The 18,312-nt window shown below is 41.2% G+C and overlaps 4 protein-coding genes across 5 annotated transcripts in view; 2 read left to right on the top strand and 2 right to left on the bottom strand.

The window, feature by feature from the left end:
• phactr3a (phosphatase and actin regulator 3a) overlaps positions 1–211 on the bottom strand; it is a 26,861-nt gene extending 26,650 nt beyond the window's left edge. The window contains exon 1 of the mRNA XM_089010146.1: positions 1–211. This exon is cut by the window's left edge and continues 127 nt beyond it. The gene's annotated coding sequence lies outside the window, so the exon portion shown is untranslated.
• Positions 212–706: 495 nt separating this feature from the next.
• pigt (phosphatidylinositol glycan anchor biosynthesis, class T) lies at positions 707–7,419 on the top strand. Of its 2 annotated transcripts, XM_089010123.1 has the most exons (11): positions 712–952; positions 1,683–1,860; positions 2,003–2,127; positions 2,274–2,374; positions 2,515–2,689; positions 3,098–3,195; positions 3,265–3,421; positions 3,485–3,685; positions 5,512–5,677; positions 5,760–5,843; positions 5,921–7,419. In XM_089010123.1, the coding sequence occupies exons 1-11, from the start codon at positions 739–741 to the stop codon at positions 6,168–6,170; spliced, it is 1,749 nt and encodes a 582-aa protein (XP_088866249.1). In that variant the 5' UTR covers positions 712–738; the 3' UTR covers positions 6,171–7,419. The 2 variants fall into 2 exon arrangements, with proteins under 2 accessions (XP_088866241.1, XP_088866249.1); XM_089010115.1 differs by having other exon boundaries at positions 707–952; positions 3,265–3,685.
• Positions 7,420–9,807: 2,388 nt separating this feature from the next.
• On the bottom strand, positions 9,808–11,004 carry wfdc2 (WAP four-disulfide core domain 2). The gene is made up of 4 exons (XM_089010170.1): positions 10,751–11,004; positions 10,494–10,637; positions 10,203–10,340; positions 9,808–10,120 (listed from the first exon to the last, which is right to left on the bottom strand). Exons 1-4 carry the CDS (start codon positions 10,845–10,847, stop codon positions 9,987–9,989), a joined length of 513 nt encoding a protein of 170 aa, XP_088866296.1. The 5' UTR covers positions 10,848–11,004; the 3' UTR covers positions 9,808–9,986.
• A 710-nt stretch (positions 11,005–11,714) lies between these two features.
• On the top strand, positions 11,715–16,228 carry LOC148903866 (uncharacterized). Its single transcript, XM_089003369.1, has 2 exons — positions 11,715–11,906; positions 13,213–16,228. Exons 1-2 carry the CDS (start codon positions 11,787–11,789, stop codon positions 14,305–14,307), a joined length of 1,215 nt encoding a protein of 404 aa, XP_088859495.1. The 5' UTR covers positions 11,715–11,786; the 3' UTR covers positions 14,308–16,228.
• Positions 16,229–18,312: the final 2,084 nt, after the last annotated feature.

The raw sequence follows: 18,312 nt of genomic DNA, 5'->3' as shown, positions 1-18,312 counted from the left end.
ATCAAATATGAAGAAGCCAAGCCAGAGGCGGGCAAGGTCAGGCAGGCAGAGCAAAGCAGCGAGGTACCGGGCTATTAATTCGCTCTGACAACAGCGGCTTGGAGCGTCTATTAGGGATCCATGGCCGGGCAAAAGAAACGTGGAGCATGAGTGTGTATGTATGCACGCGCGCACGAACGCGCGCGTGTGCGGCTACATAAGATGATGTGCTCCGCAAGCGTCCCGAACCATTTTACATGCACATGCACGCAGCGAAACGTTCACGGATTTAACGTGTTTTATTTTATTCGATGTGTTTTTATCGCGTGCTACGTTGCAAATAATTACCTAGTCTGACAGTGCGCAACACGACGCTCCTGCGGTCATCTAAACATCTGTTTGCAATTTGAAATGTACGTACATAATAATCAAAGACAAACGCAAAATGCTTACTTTTAATATCAGAAAATCCGTTCATTGCGTCATTACAGCTGTGTAGACACATCTTTGTGTTTAAAATAAAATAAACATACTAACAATCCATCCGAATATCCGAATATTATCCTGACAATGGACTTGGGTGTGATGTTTTTACACCATATTTAACGTTAATTTACCATTAAAGTAATAATCCACTCAAAACAAAGCATGTTCATTTGAGGTCACATGACTCACTACGTGCTGATCCATTGGCTGGTTTGTCTAATGACAAAAACGGAAGTCGTAGGTCGTCACTTTTCCCTGGCTGTCATACAAAAAATGGTGGTTCACAGGTGCCTTGTTACGGTTGCACTGTTAGTTATTATTTGTTTGTCCGTAATTGTCGTCGCATCCACTCCAGAGTCGACATTAAACAATGGCCATGATGACTTTCAAGAAGAACTCGTCATCAGACCGCTACAGTCCGGGGATATTTATGCTAGCTTTCAATTCCGCACTTTGTGGGAGGTAGATTTCTTTGGAGGAAACAAAGGTAAGCGACCAGTCATAAAGTTAAGTCACTCATGTTTTCATTGATCACGTTTTCAAAGACAATTCTAGACGTGTCTCAAAAATTCGAATGAAAGTAAAAGGGTAGTGCTTTGATCGCTTATATTCTTTTTTGTAGCTTCGTGGTGAGTCTCCATTATTCGCGGACGTATAGGAAGACTTGAAAAGAGCAAGGGAGCACATCCGGCGAATGTTCGAGCGCAGACTGATGTTTTTGTCTCCAGATGAATTTGTGTCCTGTGCAAGGATGTCAGATTGGAGTTTGAGAGTGACGGTGACGACTGAAAATAATAGAACTGGACGAAATTGTATTAATGTTTATTTTAAGTTCATCAAGTTGCTTGTTCTGTAGCCACAGAGGGACACAAGCCAGTGTCTTCTTGTGCCGGTCCAAGCCTGGATAAATACAGAGGGTTGTGTCAGGAAGGCCATCTGACATAAAAGCTTGGTCAAAGCAAACATGCAAATCAAACCTCTGAAGATGGAGGACACTGATTCGCCGTGGCGACCCCTGCCAAAAGGAAAAGAAGAAACTTACATAAGCCCCATAATTACATTGTATGCAATTCAAAACAGAGTAATTAGACTGCACTTCAATTAACCCCTATCCAACTCAACTGTTCTGTTGTATAATTGATTTTTTTTTTTAACTACGCATTCATATTAGTGTTTTATTTCGTCACGCATCATTTGTTTTTGGCCTTTCTCCATAGTGTCCCACTACCAGCTGTTTTCCAAGTCACTGGGACAAGTTATCTCAAAATTCTCCGTGCGTGAGCTGCACATCTCCTTGACGCAAGGGTACTGGAGAACCATGCAGTGGGGGCAGCCTTATCAACCTTCTCCTCCTGGAGCTGAGCTGTGGGTCTGGTTTAAGGACTCCGTCACAGAGTGAGTCATCCTTGAGAAAGATGGCATGACATCGACTTAACGTAATTATTAGAAGAAAACCTCCTTAGTGCAGGTTCTCTGTTTATGATTCTTCATCCAAAAGCATATGATTATGTAGTCATTATTTTCTGGATTCTTTCAGCGTGGATGGCACGTGGAACGAACTCACGAATGTTTTGTCGGGGATCTTCTGCGCCTCGTTGAACTTTGACTCCATCAACAGCATTCAGCCCAGCGCTTCCTTCAAGCCACTGGGGATAGGCAACGGTACCATTTGACACTGCTCAGCACTTTATGTTTGCATTCTGTAAACACTGATGGCATTGATTCCTCACGTTTACCCTTTCAAGTGTGCTGTTGCCGATAAAAGTGGCTCGGATTGGTGCTAAATTTGCTTTCTGTCTCCGTCAAAGTGACCGACCACCGCTTCCTACGCTACGCCACCCTTCCACGTGAGACGGTTTGCACAGAAAATTTGACACCTTGGAAGAAATTCTTGCCGTGCGGCTCCAGGGTAAGACTTCAATCATCCGTCGTGCATCCCGCCGAACGCCCCATGCCCATTGTTTGGGCTGACGGTGTCTTGGGAATTGCATGTTTCGACCCGACATCAGCAAAATCATGTTTTCTACGTCTGCACTTTGCTCCCCTCAGGCCGGCCTCGCTGTCCTGCTCAAGTCCGAGAAACTCTTCGACAGCAGTTTTCATTCTCAGGCTGTGCACATTCGACCCGTGTGTCAAGATGCACAGTGCACGACCACCTCGTGGGAGCTGAGACAGACACTCAATGTCGTCTTTGATCTTTACGTTTCCGGACAAGGCAAACAAGGTAGCAAGCCCACCATGCTCTTTTTTCAAATCTTTTTTTTCTGGAATTTAAATGTTAAAACATTACTGGCAAAAAGTGCCGATTAAATTTGGGATGAAAAAAAATCAGTTCAAAAACTGGCAATGTTAAAACGTTCCCGGCAGGATGTGGCGACTAAATTTTAATGTAAAAAAATACTGGCAAAAAGTCCGACTAAATGTGAAAAAAACATTCCAGTCAAAAATTGGCAACTAAATTTGAATTAAAAAAAAATCCCGGCAGGATGTTGCGACTAAATTTGAATTAAAAAAAAGTTCCTGGCAAAAAGTGGCGACTAAATTTGAATTTTAAACAATTCCTGGCAAAAATTGGCAACTAAGTTTGAATTTAAAATATTTTTAACGCATGGCTTCCATTGCTCTGTTCCAGAGTGGTCTCTTTTCAAAATGTTCTCCCGCACCTTGACAGAAGCCTGCCCTCTGGCTTCCTCAAGTAAAATCTACGTCGACGTTTCGGATAATTCAGAGGTATGAACATGTCCAACGCAAAAATGTATTCGTCCCACAATTTTTTGAATAATGTTTGTCATTTTTCAGGGTGTGGATTTTACGCTGAGCCCTGACACTCCTCTGGTCAAGCAAGCGGTGGTGCTCGGTGACAGACGGACCTTCTCTGTTTACGACCTGATGCAAAAAAGCACCTTTGGCACAACGTCGTCGCTCAACCTTCTGATTCGTTGGAAATCTAACGATGGTGAGTCAGAAAACGGCAAAGATCGTCCGTATGAGACTGATGAAGCACCTATTCTGCCCACAGCGCACATGTTGCGCCCCTTGCTCCACGCGGAGCGCTATGTGGCGGGTTACAGGCTGCAAGCTGGAGAGATCCACACTCTGATGTACAACAACCACCCCTACCGGTCGTTTCCTGTCCTCCTATTGGACTTGGTGCCCTGGTACTTTCGTCTCTACATTCACACCCTCAGCGTCACGAGCAAGGGGAAGACAAACAAGCCCAGTGAGTAAAGAGCAACACAAGTCAAGACGTAGGCTGGCGACTCAAGATTATGTTATGGTGCAGTAAATTTACAGTTTAATACAGTTTAAATCTTACAGTTATGGTGCAACAAATTTTCATGGTTGTTGATTTGACCACAAAGTAGTGACTAAAATTGAATTGTAAAAAATTCCTGTCAAAAGGTGGCGACTAAATTGGAATATCTTAATAAATTCCTGGCAAAACATAGCGACTAAATTTGAATTTAGAAAAATTCCTCTTTCATCTAGATTGGATTCGATTGGATTGGATTTGCCTTTATTAGTCTCGCAGTGGATAAATTTACATGTCACAGCAGCAAAGTTATGAAAGGAATGAAAGTAGAAAAACAAAATACTAGAACTGCTTTATGTAACAAAGAGGGTACAGAAAGTGCTTAAGAAGGAATGACTTTACGTGTCTTTGTGTTGTCATATTATTTGTTATTTAGTTTTTTTGTGTTATTTTTACTTCAAGACGGCGTCGCGAGAGTGGCTGCCTTTCCAGCAGCTCATGTATTTTGTTTTTCTACTTTCATTCCTTTCATCACTTTGCTGCTGTAAAATGTAAATTTGTTCACTGCGAGACTCCTTCTTCTTTTCCTTACGGCTTTTCCCTTCAAGGGGTCACCACAGCAAATCAGTGTCCTCCATCTTTAGAGGTTTGATCCCCATGTTTGTTTTTACGTCGGATGCCCTTCCTGACACAACCCAATGTATTTATCCGGGCTTGGGACCGGCACAAGAAGACTTATGTCCCTTTGTGGCTACAGAACAAGCAACTTACTCAGTAAAAGGCTCCCATACACAAAATGGTCATTCTACATATATCTCACTTAAAGGACAACAACACCATTTTTTTTTGTTTCCTAACTGACATCAGAAAAACGTTTTATAACATTTAAAATACCCAAAACATTTTTAGTCAAATGAAAAACACCAATAAAAAATGACTTAAAGTGTGCTAAAACTGCATCAAATTGAGCTGCGAACTGGGGGTTTTTAGGAAGTCCCACCCCAGTTTGTGACGACACGCCAGGACGCCTTGCCTTGCTCGAGAATCAAAACAATGGCTTCAGATTCGGGGAAGATGCTTTCTTGCTACTCATCCAGTTATGAATATGATTCAAATAGTTCTGAAGAGGAAAGCATGAATGTTTGCAATCGCTTAAAGAAATAATTCCGTGTCATTTTGAGGCATCTGGATGAAAGGTAGCGTCCCAGAAAATGCACAAGATGGCGCCAAAGCTCCGTTGGAAATGGGCTGATTTGTCTGCTGGGAATTTGTGTCAACTAGAATCAAATAGTAGTCTTGGTAGAACACCCAACGATTCACCAACCCGTTATTTATGTGTTTTCCTTCTAATTTCGCCATCAACACGAAGTTTTCAGACCAAACAAAGTACCCAAAATGCACTGTGTGTTGCTTTCTCGGTCAGGAGCGTTCCAGACTTAACGTCACGTCAGGAATCGTCACCAACTCAAAAACAAGACTTCCTGAATATTCAGCGCGAGTCTTAAAACGTAAAATATAGCTATATGTGGTGGAATCTTTGTAAAATGCGCTCAGTAGAAGTCATTTGAAGTGATTTTACACAAATTATGGACACAACTTTTCCGTAGGCGTCGGTTGTCCTTTAAATTTCTGAAATGCGTCGATTGTCCAAAACACGTAAAGCACAAGCATTGTTTTTTTTTTTTTTTTTTTTTTTTTTTTGTCATCCTCGTTTTGAACGCGTCGACCGACATATGTCGTAAACTCCTTCACCGAGACGATGTTTTAGCGTTCTGCCACGTTCTCGCTTTCAGGTTATATCCACTTTGAGCCATCCAAGGACCGTATGAAACCGCAAATGCTGGAGATGCTGGTGCAACTTCCCCCCAACTCTGTCACCGAAGTCACCGTGCATTTTGACAGAATCCTGCTCAAGTGGACCGAGTACCCTCCTGACCCGAATCATGGCTTCTACATCGGGTTTGTTTGCATTTTCAACAGTGGTACTGATATTGGATATGCATTTAAAAAAATCTGACCAATTTCTCTTTTTGACATTTAGGTCATCTGTTGTCAGTTCCCTTGTACCGAGCATCGTCGCCATGGATACAAACACCACACACGACCGCCCTCTTTTCAACAGTTTGTAAGTATTTTGTGGGATTTCTCCCGGGACAAAGTCATCAGGCTCTCCTCTAATTAAAGTATGGTGTCTCCCTCTAGCTTCCCCAACAAAGAAGAGTCCAGCTACTTTGTCCGCCTCTATACGGAACCTCTGCTGGTCAACCTGCCCACTCCAGACTTCAGCATGCCTTACAATGTCATCTGCCTGACCTGCACTGTCATGGCTGTGGGTTATGGATCCCTATTCACCCTGCTCACACGCAATTTCCAGATCGGGGAGCCACGGCCAGGAGTGGCCAAACGGATTGCCAACATCATTCGGAAAATGCGGGGCGTGCCGCCACTTTGAAATTTGGCAGGGCTCAAGCCACAATGAGTAAGCTCTTTTCAAGTCGGAACTCATTGATTGTTCTTTTTTTATTATTATTTGGGTGGGGGGTTACACAGCTCCAGGATTGTGTGTGTCACTCACTGATCAGTAAGCCCTATTCAGGGTGGAATTTGTTGATTTTTTTGCTTATTTATTTCTTTATTTATTTTGTACTTTTTTTTGGGGGGGGAGGTTACACATCTGCAAGATTGTGTGTCACTGTTAAGTAAGCCCGATTCATGGTGGAACGTGTTGATTTTTCCTTTTTTTCTTCATTTTTTAATTTTAGTTTTTAGGGGGGATTACACATCTCCAGGATTGTGTGTATCACTCACTGATAAATAAGCCCTATTCAGAGTGGAATTTATGGATTTTTCTTTTTTTTCTTCATTTTTTGGGGGGGGGGGGCATATCTCCAGTATTGTGTGTGTCACTTGGATCAAATTTAGATGGACGAAAGGGGTCCTGTGGTTGTCAAGTACAGTGAAACCTCAGTTTACGAACCCCTTGGCTTACGAACTTTTCGGTTTACGAACGTTACATTTATGAAAATTTTACCTTGGCATACGATTTATTTTTCGGGATGCACACGCAGCTGCCACAATGAGTGATGTGTTGTTCACGAACGAGCCCGTTCTCCGAACAAGAAAATGGTGGCCACTGTTGTTGTCCTCTATTCCCCGCCCCCAGTCTTCGGTTAAAGCCACGTGATTGGTCAAGAACGCTAGCAGTGGGGGGATGGGTTACAGACAGAGAGTGAGGCCATTCTCCAAAAAACAAAATGGCGTCCTCTTAAGCCACGTGATTGGTCAAGAACCGAGCAGGGGTGGGCGGGGGTAAAACATTAAAGAGACAGGCAGACAGAGAGTCAGAAAACACACGAAAGGGAGATGACAGAGCTTGAAACAAAAAAATAAAAGTGTGAGAGTGAGAATAGTGAGAAAATGGATAGAAAACAGTTAAAATATCCCATCAATCAGGCTCCACAAATAACCCGCACAAGTCATCTGTACACTTGATGCAAAAACCTATCAACCCAGCTAAACAGATCACAATTGATGAAGAACTAGATACAATTATCACAGAGAAAGCACCTACAAGGGATCATTCCTCAAGATGGTGAAATAAGCCTATGTTCCTCAAGTGATTAATGCTGAGGAAACCGGACACTCCATTCCATCAAGCAATTAACGACCATCACAAAGGCAAATAAAATGACTTTATTGTACAGTACCGTTTCTTTCTTTTATCATAATACTATAGCACATTTATTATACATAAAATAAGGTATATTTTGTGTAGTTTTACGGCTTAGAAAATTAGAAAGTAGAAAATGATGTTTATGGGGACCTGGGAACGGATTATTCTCATTTTAATGGTTTCCTATGGGAAATTAATTTTTAGGATACACACTTTTCGCCTTATACACTCTGTCTTGGAACCAATTAAGTTTGTAAGCCAAGGAAGGTCCTGCTGTATAACCAAACAGGTAAGCAGCATTTCTGAACTCATTCCTGCCCAAACCAAAATCACAATAGAACGTTTTGCAATTAAGTTTCTGCAAACATATACACACCCATGCTACTTTACATTCTTTTATTTTCAGGCAGGGCGTATTTTTAAGGAAATTATATGACAGGCGTGACCACATGTCCTGCAGTATTTCTGATCATCTGCATGTGTCAATTCCTTAGGGTGGACCGCAACTGCCTGCCTTCACTTGCGTAGCAAAATTCAAAAGAGGGGACAGGGTTATAGAGCAAAAAGTAGACAACAGATCAATTTGTTGGAGCTCACCTTAGTTAGGTACCATGCACTGGTGTCCACATCCATTGGAGCAGCATTTCTCCTCATTGGGACAGTCACTGTCATCATCACAAAACGAAGCACAAAGCCCTATGACCCCCTCTCGCGACGGACACACTCCTGGCTTATCTGGAAAATCAGATTCCGAAATGAGCAGGTTTTATTTATGTTCTGCAACCGGCATTGTTACAATGAAAGCGCCACACAAATAAACTGTTTTGAATGGGTGTGTCGCAGAGAAGCACAACAGTGCGATTGACTTCCATAATTGAAACAAAGTTTGTCATTCTTACTGAAAGAAGGGCGAATGCAGACATCTTCACAGTCAAAAACGCAACACTTGTGGTCACGGGGGCAGTCTTGGTCACTCACACAGCCCTTTTGTGATGGTGCAGTTAGAAAACGACGGACGCATTCGCCTGGTTTGGGGTGAACCCCTGAGTTGAAAAAAACATTGAATCATATCAGTGTGAACTTGACAAATGTTTTTTAAGAGAAAATGATCAAGTACCTACTTGCCAAGTTGTCTTGAAAATCCCCAGTAAAAACCGGAGGAAATTGCTGAAATGCCCCGAGTGCTAAAACCAAACAACAAACGGCGTACTTGTACATGCTTGTATTCAAATGTGTTCTTGCTTCCCTCTGTTGGGACAAAAACGACTTGCAGACAGGTAACCCTGAAAGAGGACGTTGGGTCCTTGTGCCTGTATTATACAATCACATCCATCCATTTTATGATCTGCTTGATCTGTTGTCTACTTTTTGCTCTATATCCCTGTCCCCTCTTTTGAATTTTGCTACACAAGTGAAGGCAGGCAGTTGCGGTCCACCCTAAGGAATTGACACATGCAGATGATCAGAAATATTGCAGGACAACATGTGGTCACGCCTGTCATATAATTTCCTTAAAAATACGCCCTGTCTGAAAATAAAAGAATGTAAAGTAGCATGGGTGTGTATATGTTTGCAGAAACTTAATTGCAAAACGTTCTATTGTGATTTTGGTTTGGGCAGGAATGAGTCGCGGGACATGCTGGAGCTTATCTCAGCAGGCGGGGACACCCTGAACTGGCTGAAAGCCACAGAGAGAGACACATACACTTGGGGACAATTTACAGTTTTGCTACAAACACATTCTGTTGTAATCATTTCCAAAAGTTTTTTGTTAAATCACAAGTTTGTTTGCCCACCCTGTAGCAATCGGGTTTGGTCTGATCTGACATGTCCTGTTGAAAATGAACTGTAATGAACTGCATCCCCCCCCGCACATTGATTAGTTCGTCTCAAAGACACTTATAAAAATATATACTTTGCGATTTGTCCGATGTTAGGATGGCGGAGAGTTCATCAAGACATTTTCAAGCATGTTAATGTTTTAACATGAGATGAAAAACAAAGTTCTTGTAATATGAGCCGAGTGTTTTTTTTAACGACTTGTCATTTGAATTACGGTAATGCAAATTCCAGGTTGATTGCACAGTCAAACATTGGCTCGCATACTGTGACCACGCCACTTAAATTCTTAGTTAGCTTAGTTATACAGCCCCCCTCCCACCCAAAAAAATAGATTGTGCTGCCTGTATGAGAGGCAACATTCTTATTGAGTGGTCAGATGACCATTATTATGATGATCTGAGGACAAGTGGGTCACATTTTGGAGAGTTCATCCATGAACTGGATTACTTATATATGACTGCCCTCATTTGTGGACTGTGCTGAACAAGCAAACACCAAGGGGGCAGACAAACACGAAGTCACCATGTGGAAGAGTTCATCAATTGCCCATTTGGGGAAATAACCGTGCTACACATTTCTCATTTCTAACATTTATTTTTTAAATAGCAGACCAGAAATAACTTGAGCTAAATATCAAAAAATGATATGTGATTAGAAGTACACTGTAATAACAATTAAAGGAAGCTGTATTTTTAAAAAAAGACTCTCCTGTCTCCTTCTTGTATTTTTGTCATGAAGTTGATAGTCGTCAACTCAGCAGGGTTTACTACAGGCGTGACCACAGCTTGTCCTGCAGCATTTCTGCTCCTCTGGACATTGACCATCATGGTAGCAGTACTCTGCACACATGGGAGTTCCTTGGGGAAGAGCGCAACGGCCCGGCTTGACTGAGACACACACACAAAAAGCACAAAAATGCAGCGTTACGTCGCAGAAAAGTACCCAACGGGTCAATGCCTTGGAGCTCACCTTTGTAAGGTACCGTGCACTCGTGTCCACATCCGTTGGAGCAGCATTTCTCCTCATTCGGACAGTCACTGTCGTCAGAGCAAAACTCTGCACACTGCCCAAAGCCCCACTTTCGACGCGGACACACACCAGGCTTATCTGGAAAATCAGATCCGGAAATAATAAATCTATATATTTTTTTAATGTTCTGTAACCCATTGTTACAGCTACAGCTGATTTGAAAGCGCCACAGAAATAAAATGTATGCGTTCAGGAGAAGCACGTAAGTGTGAGAAAGAAAAAAAAACATACCGAAAGAAGGAGGGACGCAGGCAGCTTTACAGTCAAAGACGCAACATTTGTGGTTCCCGGGGCAGTCTTGATCATTTGCACAGCCCTTCGTTGATGGTACCACTTTCAGAAGACGAGGACATCGGCCCGGTTTCTGGAAACTCTCTTGAGTGGGGAAAAAAATCAAAACAAGAAAATACTGAATTAGACAAAAGTGTACACTGGAGAGATATGGTTTTAGATGTGTGGAATGTCCCGGAAAACGATAAAAGACTTACCTGACAAATTGTTTTGAGAATTCTGAGTAAAAACAGTATTAAACTGCACAAATGCACCGAGCGCTATAGCCAACGCATAAACTGTGAAGTTATCCATACTTAAGACAAGAATGTGCTCTTGATTCCCCCAGTTGGAACATATACGACTTTCAGACGGGTAGCCCTGCAAGAGGATGCTGGGTCCTTGTGCCTGTATGATACTATCACATTCTGTCGGAATAGTTTCTACAAGCTATTTTCCCTCTCATGAAATCATAAACTATGTATGTGTGGTCGTGTAGCGATCAGATCTTTCTACGTGTCGCATTTAAGATATATATATATATATATATATATATATATATATATATATATATATATATATATATATATATATATATATATATATATATATATTTTTTTTTTTTCAGATATTGATTGGTTCGTTCGTTCGTTTCCCTTTTTATGACGTCACGCGCGTCCTATCCAAACTCAGTTGGACAGTAAATAAGAGTTATTGAGTTATAAAGAAAGCAATATGTCTTCGTCATGTTGTGATGCCTGATACAATTAAAAATCATTGTTCTCGGGGGCAGTCTTGATCATTTGCGCAGCCCTTCGTTGATGGTACCACTTTCAGAAGACGAGGACATCGGCCCGTTTTCTGGAAACTCTCTTGAGTGGGGAAAAAAATCAAAACAAGAAAATACTGAATTAGACAAAAGTGTACACTGGAGAGTTTAAACAAATACAAGATCATCAAATGACTGTTAAACAGTTATTCCGTCTCCACAAAGGGTCTTTGGCGAACGCTCCACTTTGACACACGTAATATGGCAACACGCCAACGTATAATTTGCCGCCTAAAGCGCTATTATACAGTTTTCCGGGTTGGGCAGACCCGTGACTTTGCCAAAAACGTCACATGTCCAAATAGTAGCCTCCTCTGCCAATAGGGAACAAGAACACGAAAACATAAATATTAACCTAAGGTGGCGGTAATGCGCACGGAACCGGGTTGCCAGATATCTCTGAAGAAAGAAGAAACACAACAGCGATGGAGAAGGAATGTGTGAGAATTTTGCTTCTGGCTTTGCGAGTTTATCTCGGAACCCGTCATCGACTTCTTCAATTTCTCCAAGACATGCACCAACAGAGATTACGTAACAGGAAGAAGGTAAAATAACCCATTTCCCTTGTCGCTCTCGAAACCTCAAGTCTTCATTACGTCTCAGTATCCTCTCAGTCCACAAACGGCTAACGTGTGCATTCGATTACACCTGAAATTGTGTTTACTAATTATTGCCTAATACTCTTAATCATTTTCAATTAAATCAAGTTACATTTTATTTGATATATAATCCATTTCGAATATTACTGATTACATTTTAGCATTGCTCAAATAATAGGGTTCTGTAAATCAATGCTAACGTTAGTTTCAGTTCACGAACATTATTTCAAAGTCAAAGTCAGCTTTATTGTCAAATATGCTAATATGCATGACATACAGCACAGATTAATGTCCTCTCGGACCCAGCGTGCAAGGCACTTATAATGTGGCTAAAAAGACATACAATTGACAACAGACAATACATGTAATTTCTGAATGTAAAGTGAGGTAGTGTCGTCTGGAAAGTGAGGTAGTGACATATGTAAAGTGAGGAAGTGACGTGTATAAGTGACGTTATTCTTATGATTTTCCCTGGTTTGCCCAAAAATGGTATGTACCTTGAAGGGGAAAAAAACTTTAAAAAGTAAGCACACTAATGCAATTTTATCTGGTATTCCCAAAAATGTTCTGTATTTTAAAGGGAAAATAACATAAAAAAATTGCACAATGCTGCAATTTTATCTGGTATAGCTGCAAAAATTATTGTGATGCAATGTTATCTTCTTTTCCTTTCGGATTTTCCCTTTAGGGGTGGCCACAGCGAATCAGTGTCCTCCAGCTTCAGAGGTTTGATTCGCATGGTATGCCGACATTTTCTTCCTGAAAAATAAATAAATAAAAGCAAAACAATGCAATTTTATCTGGGATGTCCCCCCAAAAAATTTCTATAATTTAAAGGAAAACTAAACTTTAAAAAATAAGCACAAAAATACAATTTTATCTGGTATGCCCAAAAAATTGTTCTGAACTTTAAAGGGGAAAAAACACAGAAAAATAAGCATACAAATCCAATTTCAACTGGTATGCCCAAAAATTGAAAGGGAAGAAAAAAAAACGTTTGAAAAAATAAGCACAAGAATGTAATTTTATCTGGTTTATTTTCTATGTAAATTAGTCATCAAGCGGGATGGAAATGTCTGAGAATCACTTTATTACAGCTGCAGTTGTTGTTTTTCTTGGGTCAACTCAAATTTACAGTAAAAAAGTACATGTTTCGGTATCTTGTCGATGGATCATTTGAAATTTTATGGGGTGAGGTTGTGAGCCAGCCGGTGGCCTAATATCGTGTTTGTTTGCCTGTCTGAATCATCAGGTGCTGTTGTGGCTCATATTGAGTCGAGCACCACCTTCTGTGTGGATGCGTCCGCGTTCTCGTTACTGGTGGGACCACGTTGTTTCACATTTCAGCTCTTCGCAGTTCCAGAAGAATTTTCATTTATCCACGAGGACCTTTGAGTACGTCTGCAGTCGGCTGAGACGTGCCATGGGGAGAAGGGACACAAATTTCCGTGCCTCTACCCCTTTTGAAAAGAGAGTCGCGATTGCCGTTTGGAAGCTCGCTAACGGCGGTGGCTACAAGACCATTAGCCGTCTTTTTGGGGTGCCCCTGAGCACCGCGTACTTGTGTGTGCGAGACTTTTGCTTCGCGGTCACGAAGCTACTTCTTCCCATCCACATCAGGTGCCCGGATGCTGCCAAATTGGTGGAGATGTCCAACTTGTTTCATTGCACTTGGGGAGCGCCGCAATGTGTGGGTGTACTCGGTGGTTGCCACATTCTCATTTCGATTCCAACAAACAACCCCCAACACTACAGAAACCAGAAAGGCGGACATTCGGTCATTCTCCAAGCGGTTGTGGATGGAAAAGGACACTTTTGGGACATATGTGTTGACTCTCCGGGGAGTTTGTGTGACGGCACAGTCCTACGCCAGTCTCCGTTGTGGGAGCTCCTAAACGATATGCAGTTGTTGGGTCAAAACAAAGTCGACATCTCAGGGCGTGATGTTGGCCATTACCTCATTGGTGGCCCATCTTACCCTGTGCAGGAGTGGCTAATAACACCCTTCTGGGACACGGAACATCTGACTCCGGATCAAGTCACCTTCAACTCCCGACTGAACCATGCAAGGTCAGTTTTCGAAGCAGCCCTCGAAAGATTGAAAGGCCGATGGAAATGCCTCACGAAGAAACTGGACTGTAAAGTCCAGCTCGCCAGGAAAGTGACTATTGCCTGCTGTGTGCTGCATAATATTTGTGAAGAACATGGTGACGAGTTCCAGAAAGCCCAGCCTGAAAGTCTTGTAAACATTCCGCCTCCTGGTCAGACTTCAACTGTGGACTGGACCGCACAGGAGCCTGGTAACAGAACCGCATTGCTGCAGTACTTTAGCATAGACAATCAGTGAACGTCAGCTTGGGCCCATCACCAAAGCATCACAAGCTGCCCAAACTACAATTTTTTTTATTTTTTTAATTAAAGAATGTTAGGCTTTCATGTGAAATTACTGTTTACTTGCTCTCGGTCAAAATTTGTACACCATGACGGAAGCCGTTTTGAATACCAATTCTGATTGAATCAGGATATTTTCCTAACCCGTTCATGAATCAACTACCTCTTTTGAAATTTCCCATTGTACAGTATAATGGTTGGTTAATATGGATTCTGGCTGCTTTATTTCCTGTATATGATATGAGTAGTATGATAGTTGTCTATGTTACATGCTTTGTTACAGCTTCAGCTGTTGTTAAAGCGCTACATATATCAATACGTATTGTATTGTATAAAAATATCTAAACATGTGGCAAACCGCCTTGTGTCATTGTCCAAAATTGCAAACTATCATTTTGAACATATTGTTAAATGACTTTAATAGTGTCACTCGAAATAGCAGAATATAGTGTTATAACATGTCAGTTGCACCGTTTTTCTTATACTATGGCACAGGCCCCTTAAAGGTACGTACTTGTTCAAATGACATTTCTAATGACTACCATGTTTTTACATTTCATGCGCCCCCTACCTTTCATTTGTGTTGTCATGTTACTGTACTCAGCTCAAATTAATATCATAGTATAATTTTTAATGAACTCTTTTTTTTTTAAACAGACTTGTGTTCAAAGTAGCATCACCACAAAATTCGACCAATTTTTAGTTTCCACAAATGTTTTTTTTTGTAATAGTATAACCATGATACATGATGGAAAGCAGTCGACAAACACAATTGTCAAACTGTCTTTAAAATCAATTGCAATATGTGTTATAACTTTTTTAAATGGACGACGTAACATTTGTTAAAGTGTACTGAGTGAAGTGATGTTTACGGCTTGTTTACGTCCATTTTGTGCGTGTATGTATTCTCACAACCAACCGGCAGAGAGCACTGTTGTACCAATGCACGATGCCGACCAACAGTTAAAAAAAAGTCACTTTAAATATTTATCGGCTGCCTCCCTATTCAATATCAGTTCACTTGTATAATTGTTGTACTTGTTTTTATTTCAGTCTCATAAATAAGCGCAAATAAATACAAGTGACACGACACGAGTAAATATTTTGTTTTAAAGGAGGTTGGCCTAAATCAGCCTCACATCACATGATTCCTGTGTGGAGTTTGCATGTTTTCACCCGATGAGGTGTCATTGTGAATGTGGATGGTTATTTGTCTTTGTTTACCCCGATTGGCTGGCGACCAGTTCAAGGTGTCCCCTACCTACTCCCTGAAGACTGATGGGATAGGCTCCAGCACACCCGCAACACTTGTGATAATAAACAGATTAGAAAATGGATGGATTGATCTTTCAAATGCTCTGTATCTGATAACTGCAGTGACGTATTGTCCTGAAACACATCTGCATCGTCTTTCATAGGTGTCACTGCAATGTATCCATGCAAATCTATTTGGGCTGGGTTTGAATTGATTGGTAGATATGCCCAAACCATCAAACACGCTCAGTCTACTTGGTTATTATGCTCGGTACAATGAGCAGACAAGTAACATTAACCCCGGGGCAATAAAGGCCAAGCAATTTGGATGTCGAACTCCACTGCTTCTTGCAACCTCAGTAGCCAGCTTGGGATGTTTTATTTATTTAAAGTCGTATTTTTTTTTACCTGATCATATAATTTTTGTCATAGATTTTCCATCGTTCAATGAGTCTTATGTACATTTGAATACGACATAATTGAATGGTTTTGAGGCCTTTGTGGTTTTCTTTTGTGCACTCATCACACAGAATCTTTGGAATTTATCATTTGGTCTCCCTCCCTTCATCCTTTTTTACCTCCTCTTCCAGCACCCCCCCCCCCCATGTCCTTGGAAATTCAATTATGGAAAAGTGTAGCTGAAAACCTTTCCTCTATGTATTCATATAAGGAGGCTTGGCTCGTGGGTGATATTGTATGTCCTTGAAATGATGTAGATGCTATCAGTTTCAGTGTTGGCTGACAACGTTGCACATGGGAACCAAGTCGAGAATGGCAGTTTATACTGTAAGTGGGAAAAAAATAGTTATTGATCAGGATCTGAAACTTGCAATTCAGTGGAACATATGGATAGAAAACACTGGCATAATAGAGTGTGGAAAGTATAGTAGAATTTGCTGAATTATTGTGACAATCACACCTGAAATTGCCTGCGCTGTAAACATGGCATTTGTAAAGCTAAAGTAGAGTATCTGGAATAGTTTTTCTATCCACAAAATAACAAATACATACCAACAATAATAACCATCATAAATTTAGAAAGTGGGGGATGAAAATATAGTATGGCTTTATATTTAAAATTGCCCCTGGGAGCATTTGGAAAAAAAGGCAATGACTGGCCTGCCGTCACCCCAAAAAAAACAAACAAACAAACAAGTGTCTGAACTCCTCCCCTTTACTCAGGCTGCTTGACTCAATCATGTATTACATTGTGCATTAACCGCTCATTGACCTCGACATCTTAAGACCGAATTCCAAATCCTCTCCACGCATAGCAACCATAGCACTGATTCTGTTATCCACTCTATAGCTTCGAGATTCAAAAGTGTCTCAACTGACTTGTTTTATCTAAATCACCCAAATGGCAGCTGACAGTGTGATACAGAATAACCCAATTGCTATACGGTATTTTCATTTTGAAACTATTTAAAAAAAAGGCTTTTCCTTCAACCTGACATTGGGAACCTCTCCGTTTGTCACGGAAACGTTTTTGCGATTATGACCAACAGGCTTGAATGTTGCCCCCACCAATATGTCTCCTTACCCCACTAATACTGAGAGTAATAGTCATCGCCTCCTTTTTTTTCAAAGTCAAGATAATGCTAATGTTTTTAATGATGACGGATGCTCCCAAATCCCTCCCCATCATCCAATTGTCTCCCGTTATGGCGAAGCCGGCCTCGTCGCCCTGTAGGAAATCTGTGATGTATTCAGCCAGCCAGGCCTTGGGAAACAAAATGAAAACAAATGTAGTGTAATAAAAGAGAAAAGTGATTCTGTGATGATGCTCTTCCCCGGTGTTATAAATCAGAAAATAAAAGCAGAGCATGTCATTTATGCTTCCACCATCACAGGATATACAGAAATATGCCTACCCTACACACTCAGAGCAGACTACTTTTTCCTTTGCTTGAATGGTGTTGCTGGGGCTGGCCTACTATCTGCTATTCCAATGTTATATACCTATGTATATATTATTTGACACAGCATTTGTCTTACTATCCAAAACCGATAAAGCTTCCCTTGCACAACAGCATCAGCTCTAATTGCAACTCCATTGAAAGCTGTTTGTGCATGTACATGTATATACAGTATGTGTGTGTGCGTACGTTCGTCCGTGTGCGCGTGTGTATGACCATGGCAGTCACGTGATCTTGATATCGTCAATGAAGACTCCAAAAACTGCAAACAAGAAGCAAGCAAAGGCCACCGGCCGGCCAAACTGTTTTACTTTACTGTTGTTTTAATTATTTTGTGGTCAATTCAAGAGTAAAAATCAGTCACACACGTTGACTATTTCATTTCTAATTGTTATTGTTTCATTCTTTACGTTATTTGTCATTTTTTTATTAGCCCCCAACATTGTCCCCTTTCCCCTTGTGATGGTCCATCTACCAAAGAGCCCCTGCAATAATATTGTACAGTACATTTGGGTCAATACAGGATCAGAGAAGAACGAATCTGTCATTCTGCTCTTTACGTGCAGGAGGGGCTGTGGTGCCGAAGTAAGACTTGCACTGCTTCGACGCGAGTCATCGTGCAATTGTGACAACCTTCATTATACAGGAAATAAAACATCGACGGTGCTTAACATATCTATCAAGCCACATGCCAGGGTTTGTCTCTGAGACCATCCAAGCGTCATTAATTGTTTCACTGTGGACGTTCTCCAAGTTTTAGCATTTTAAACAGTGGTGACACATTTTTA

Source organism: Hippocampus bargibanti, linkage group LG01, assembly GCF_051943395.1.
Source record: "Hippocampus bargibanti isolate YZ-2025 linkage group LG01, ASM5194339v1, whole genome shotgun sequence".
NCBI classification, from domain to species: domain Eukaryota; kingdom Metazoa; phylum Chordata; class Actinopteri; order Syngnathiformes; family Syngnathidae; genus Hippocampus; species Hippocampus bargibanti.
Note: the sequence above shows the minus strand (reverse complement) of the source record. Positions and strands in the feature narration are given on the sequence as shown.

What these genes read in the sequence shown, in the direction of transcription:
- wfdc2 (XM_089010170.1), bottom strand. Translation starts at nt 10,847, where the DNA reads ATGGATAACTTCACAGTTTATGCGTTGGCTATAGCGCTCGGTGCATTT. An exon ending in TTCTCAAAACAATTTGTCAG is followed by an intron (nt 10,638 to 10,750) that starts GTAAGTCTTTTA and finishes TCCCCACTCAAG; the next exon opens with AGAGTTTCCAGAAACCGGGC. An exon ending in CTGCGTCCCTCCTTCTTTCG is followed by an intron (nt 10,341 to 10,493) that starts GTATGTTTTTTT and finishes CTGATTTTCCAG; the next exon opens with ATAAGCCTGGTGTGTGTCCG.
- pigt (XM_089010115.1), top strand. Translation starts at nt 739, where the DNA reads ATGGTGGTTCACAGGTGCCTTGTTACGGTTGCACTGTTAGTTATTATT. An exon ending in TTTCTTTGGAGGAAACAAAG is followed by an intron (nt 953 to 1,682) that starts GTAAGCGACCAG and finishes CTTTCTCCATAG; the next exon opens with TGTCCCACTACCAGCTGTTT. An exon ending in TTTAAGGACTCCGTCACAGA is followed by an intron (nt 1,861 to 2,002) that starts GTGAGTCATCCT and finishes GGATTCTTTCAG; the next exon opens with CGTGGATGGCACGTGGAACG.
- LOC148903866 (XM_089003369.1), top strand. Translation starts at nt 11,787, where the DNA reads ATGGAGAAGGAATGTGTGAGAATTTTGCTTCTGGCTTTGCGAGTTTAT. An exon ending in GATTACGTAACAGGAAGAAG is followed by an intron (nt 11,907 to 13,212) that starts GTAAAATAACCC and finishes CTGAATCATCAG; the next exon opens with GTGCTGTTGTGGCTCATATT.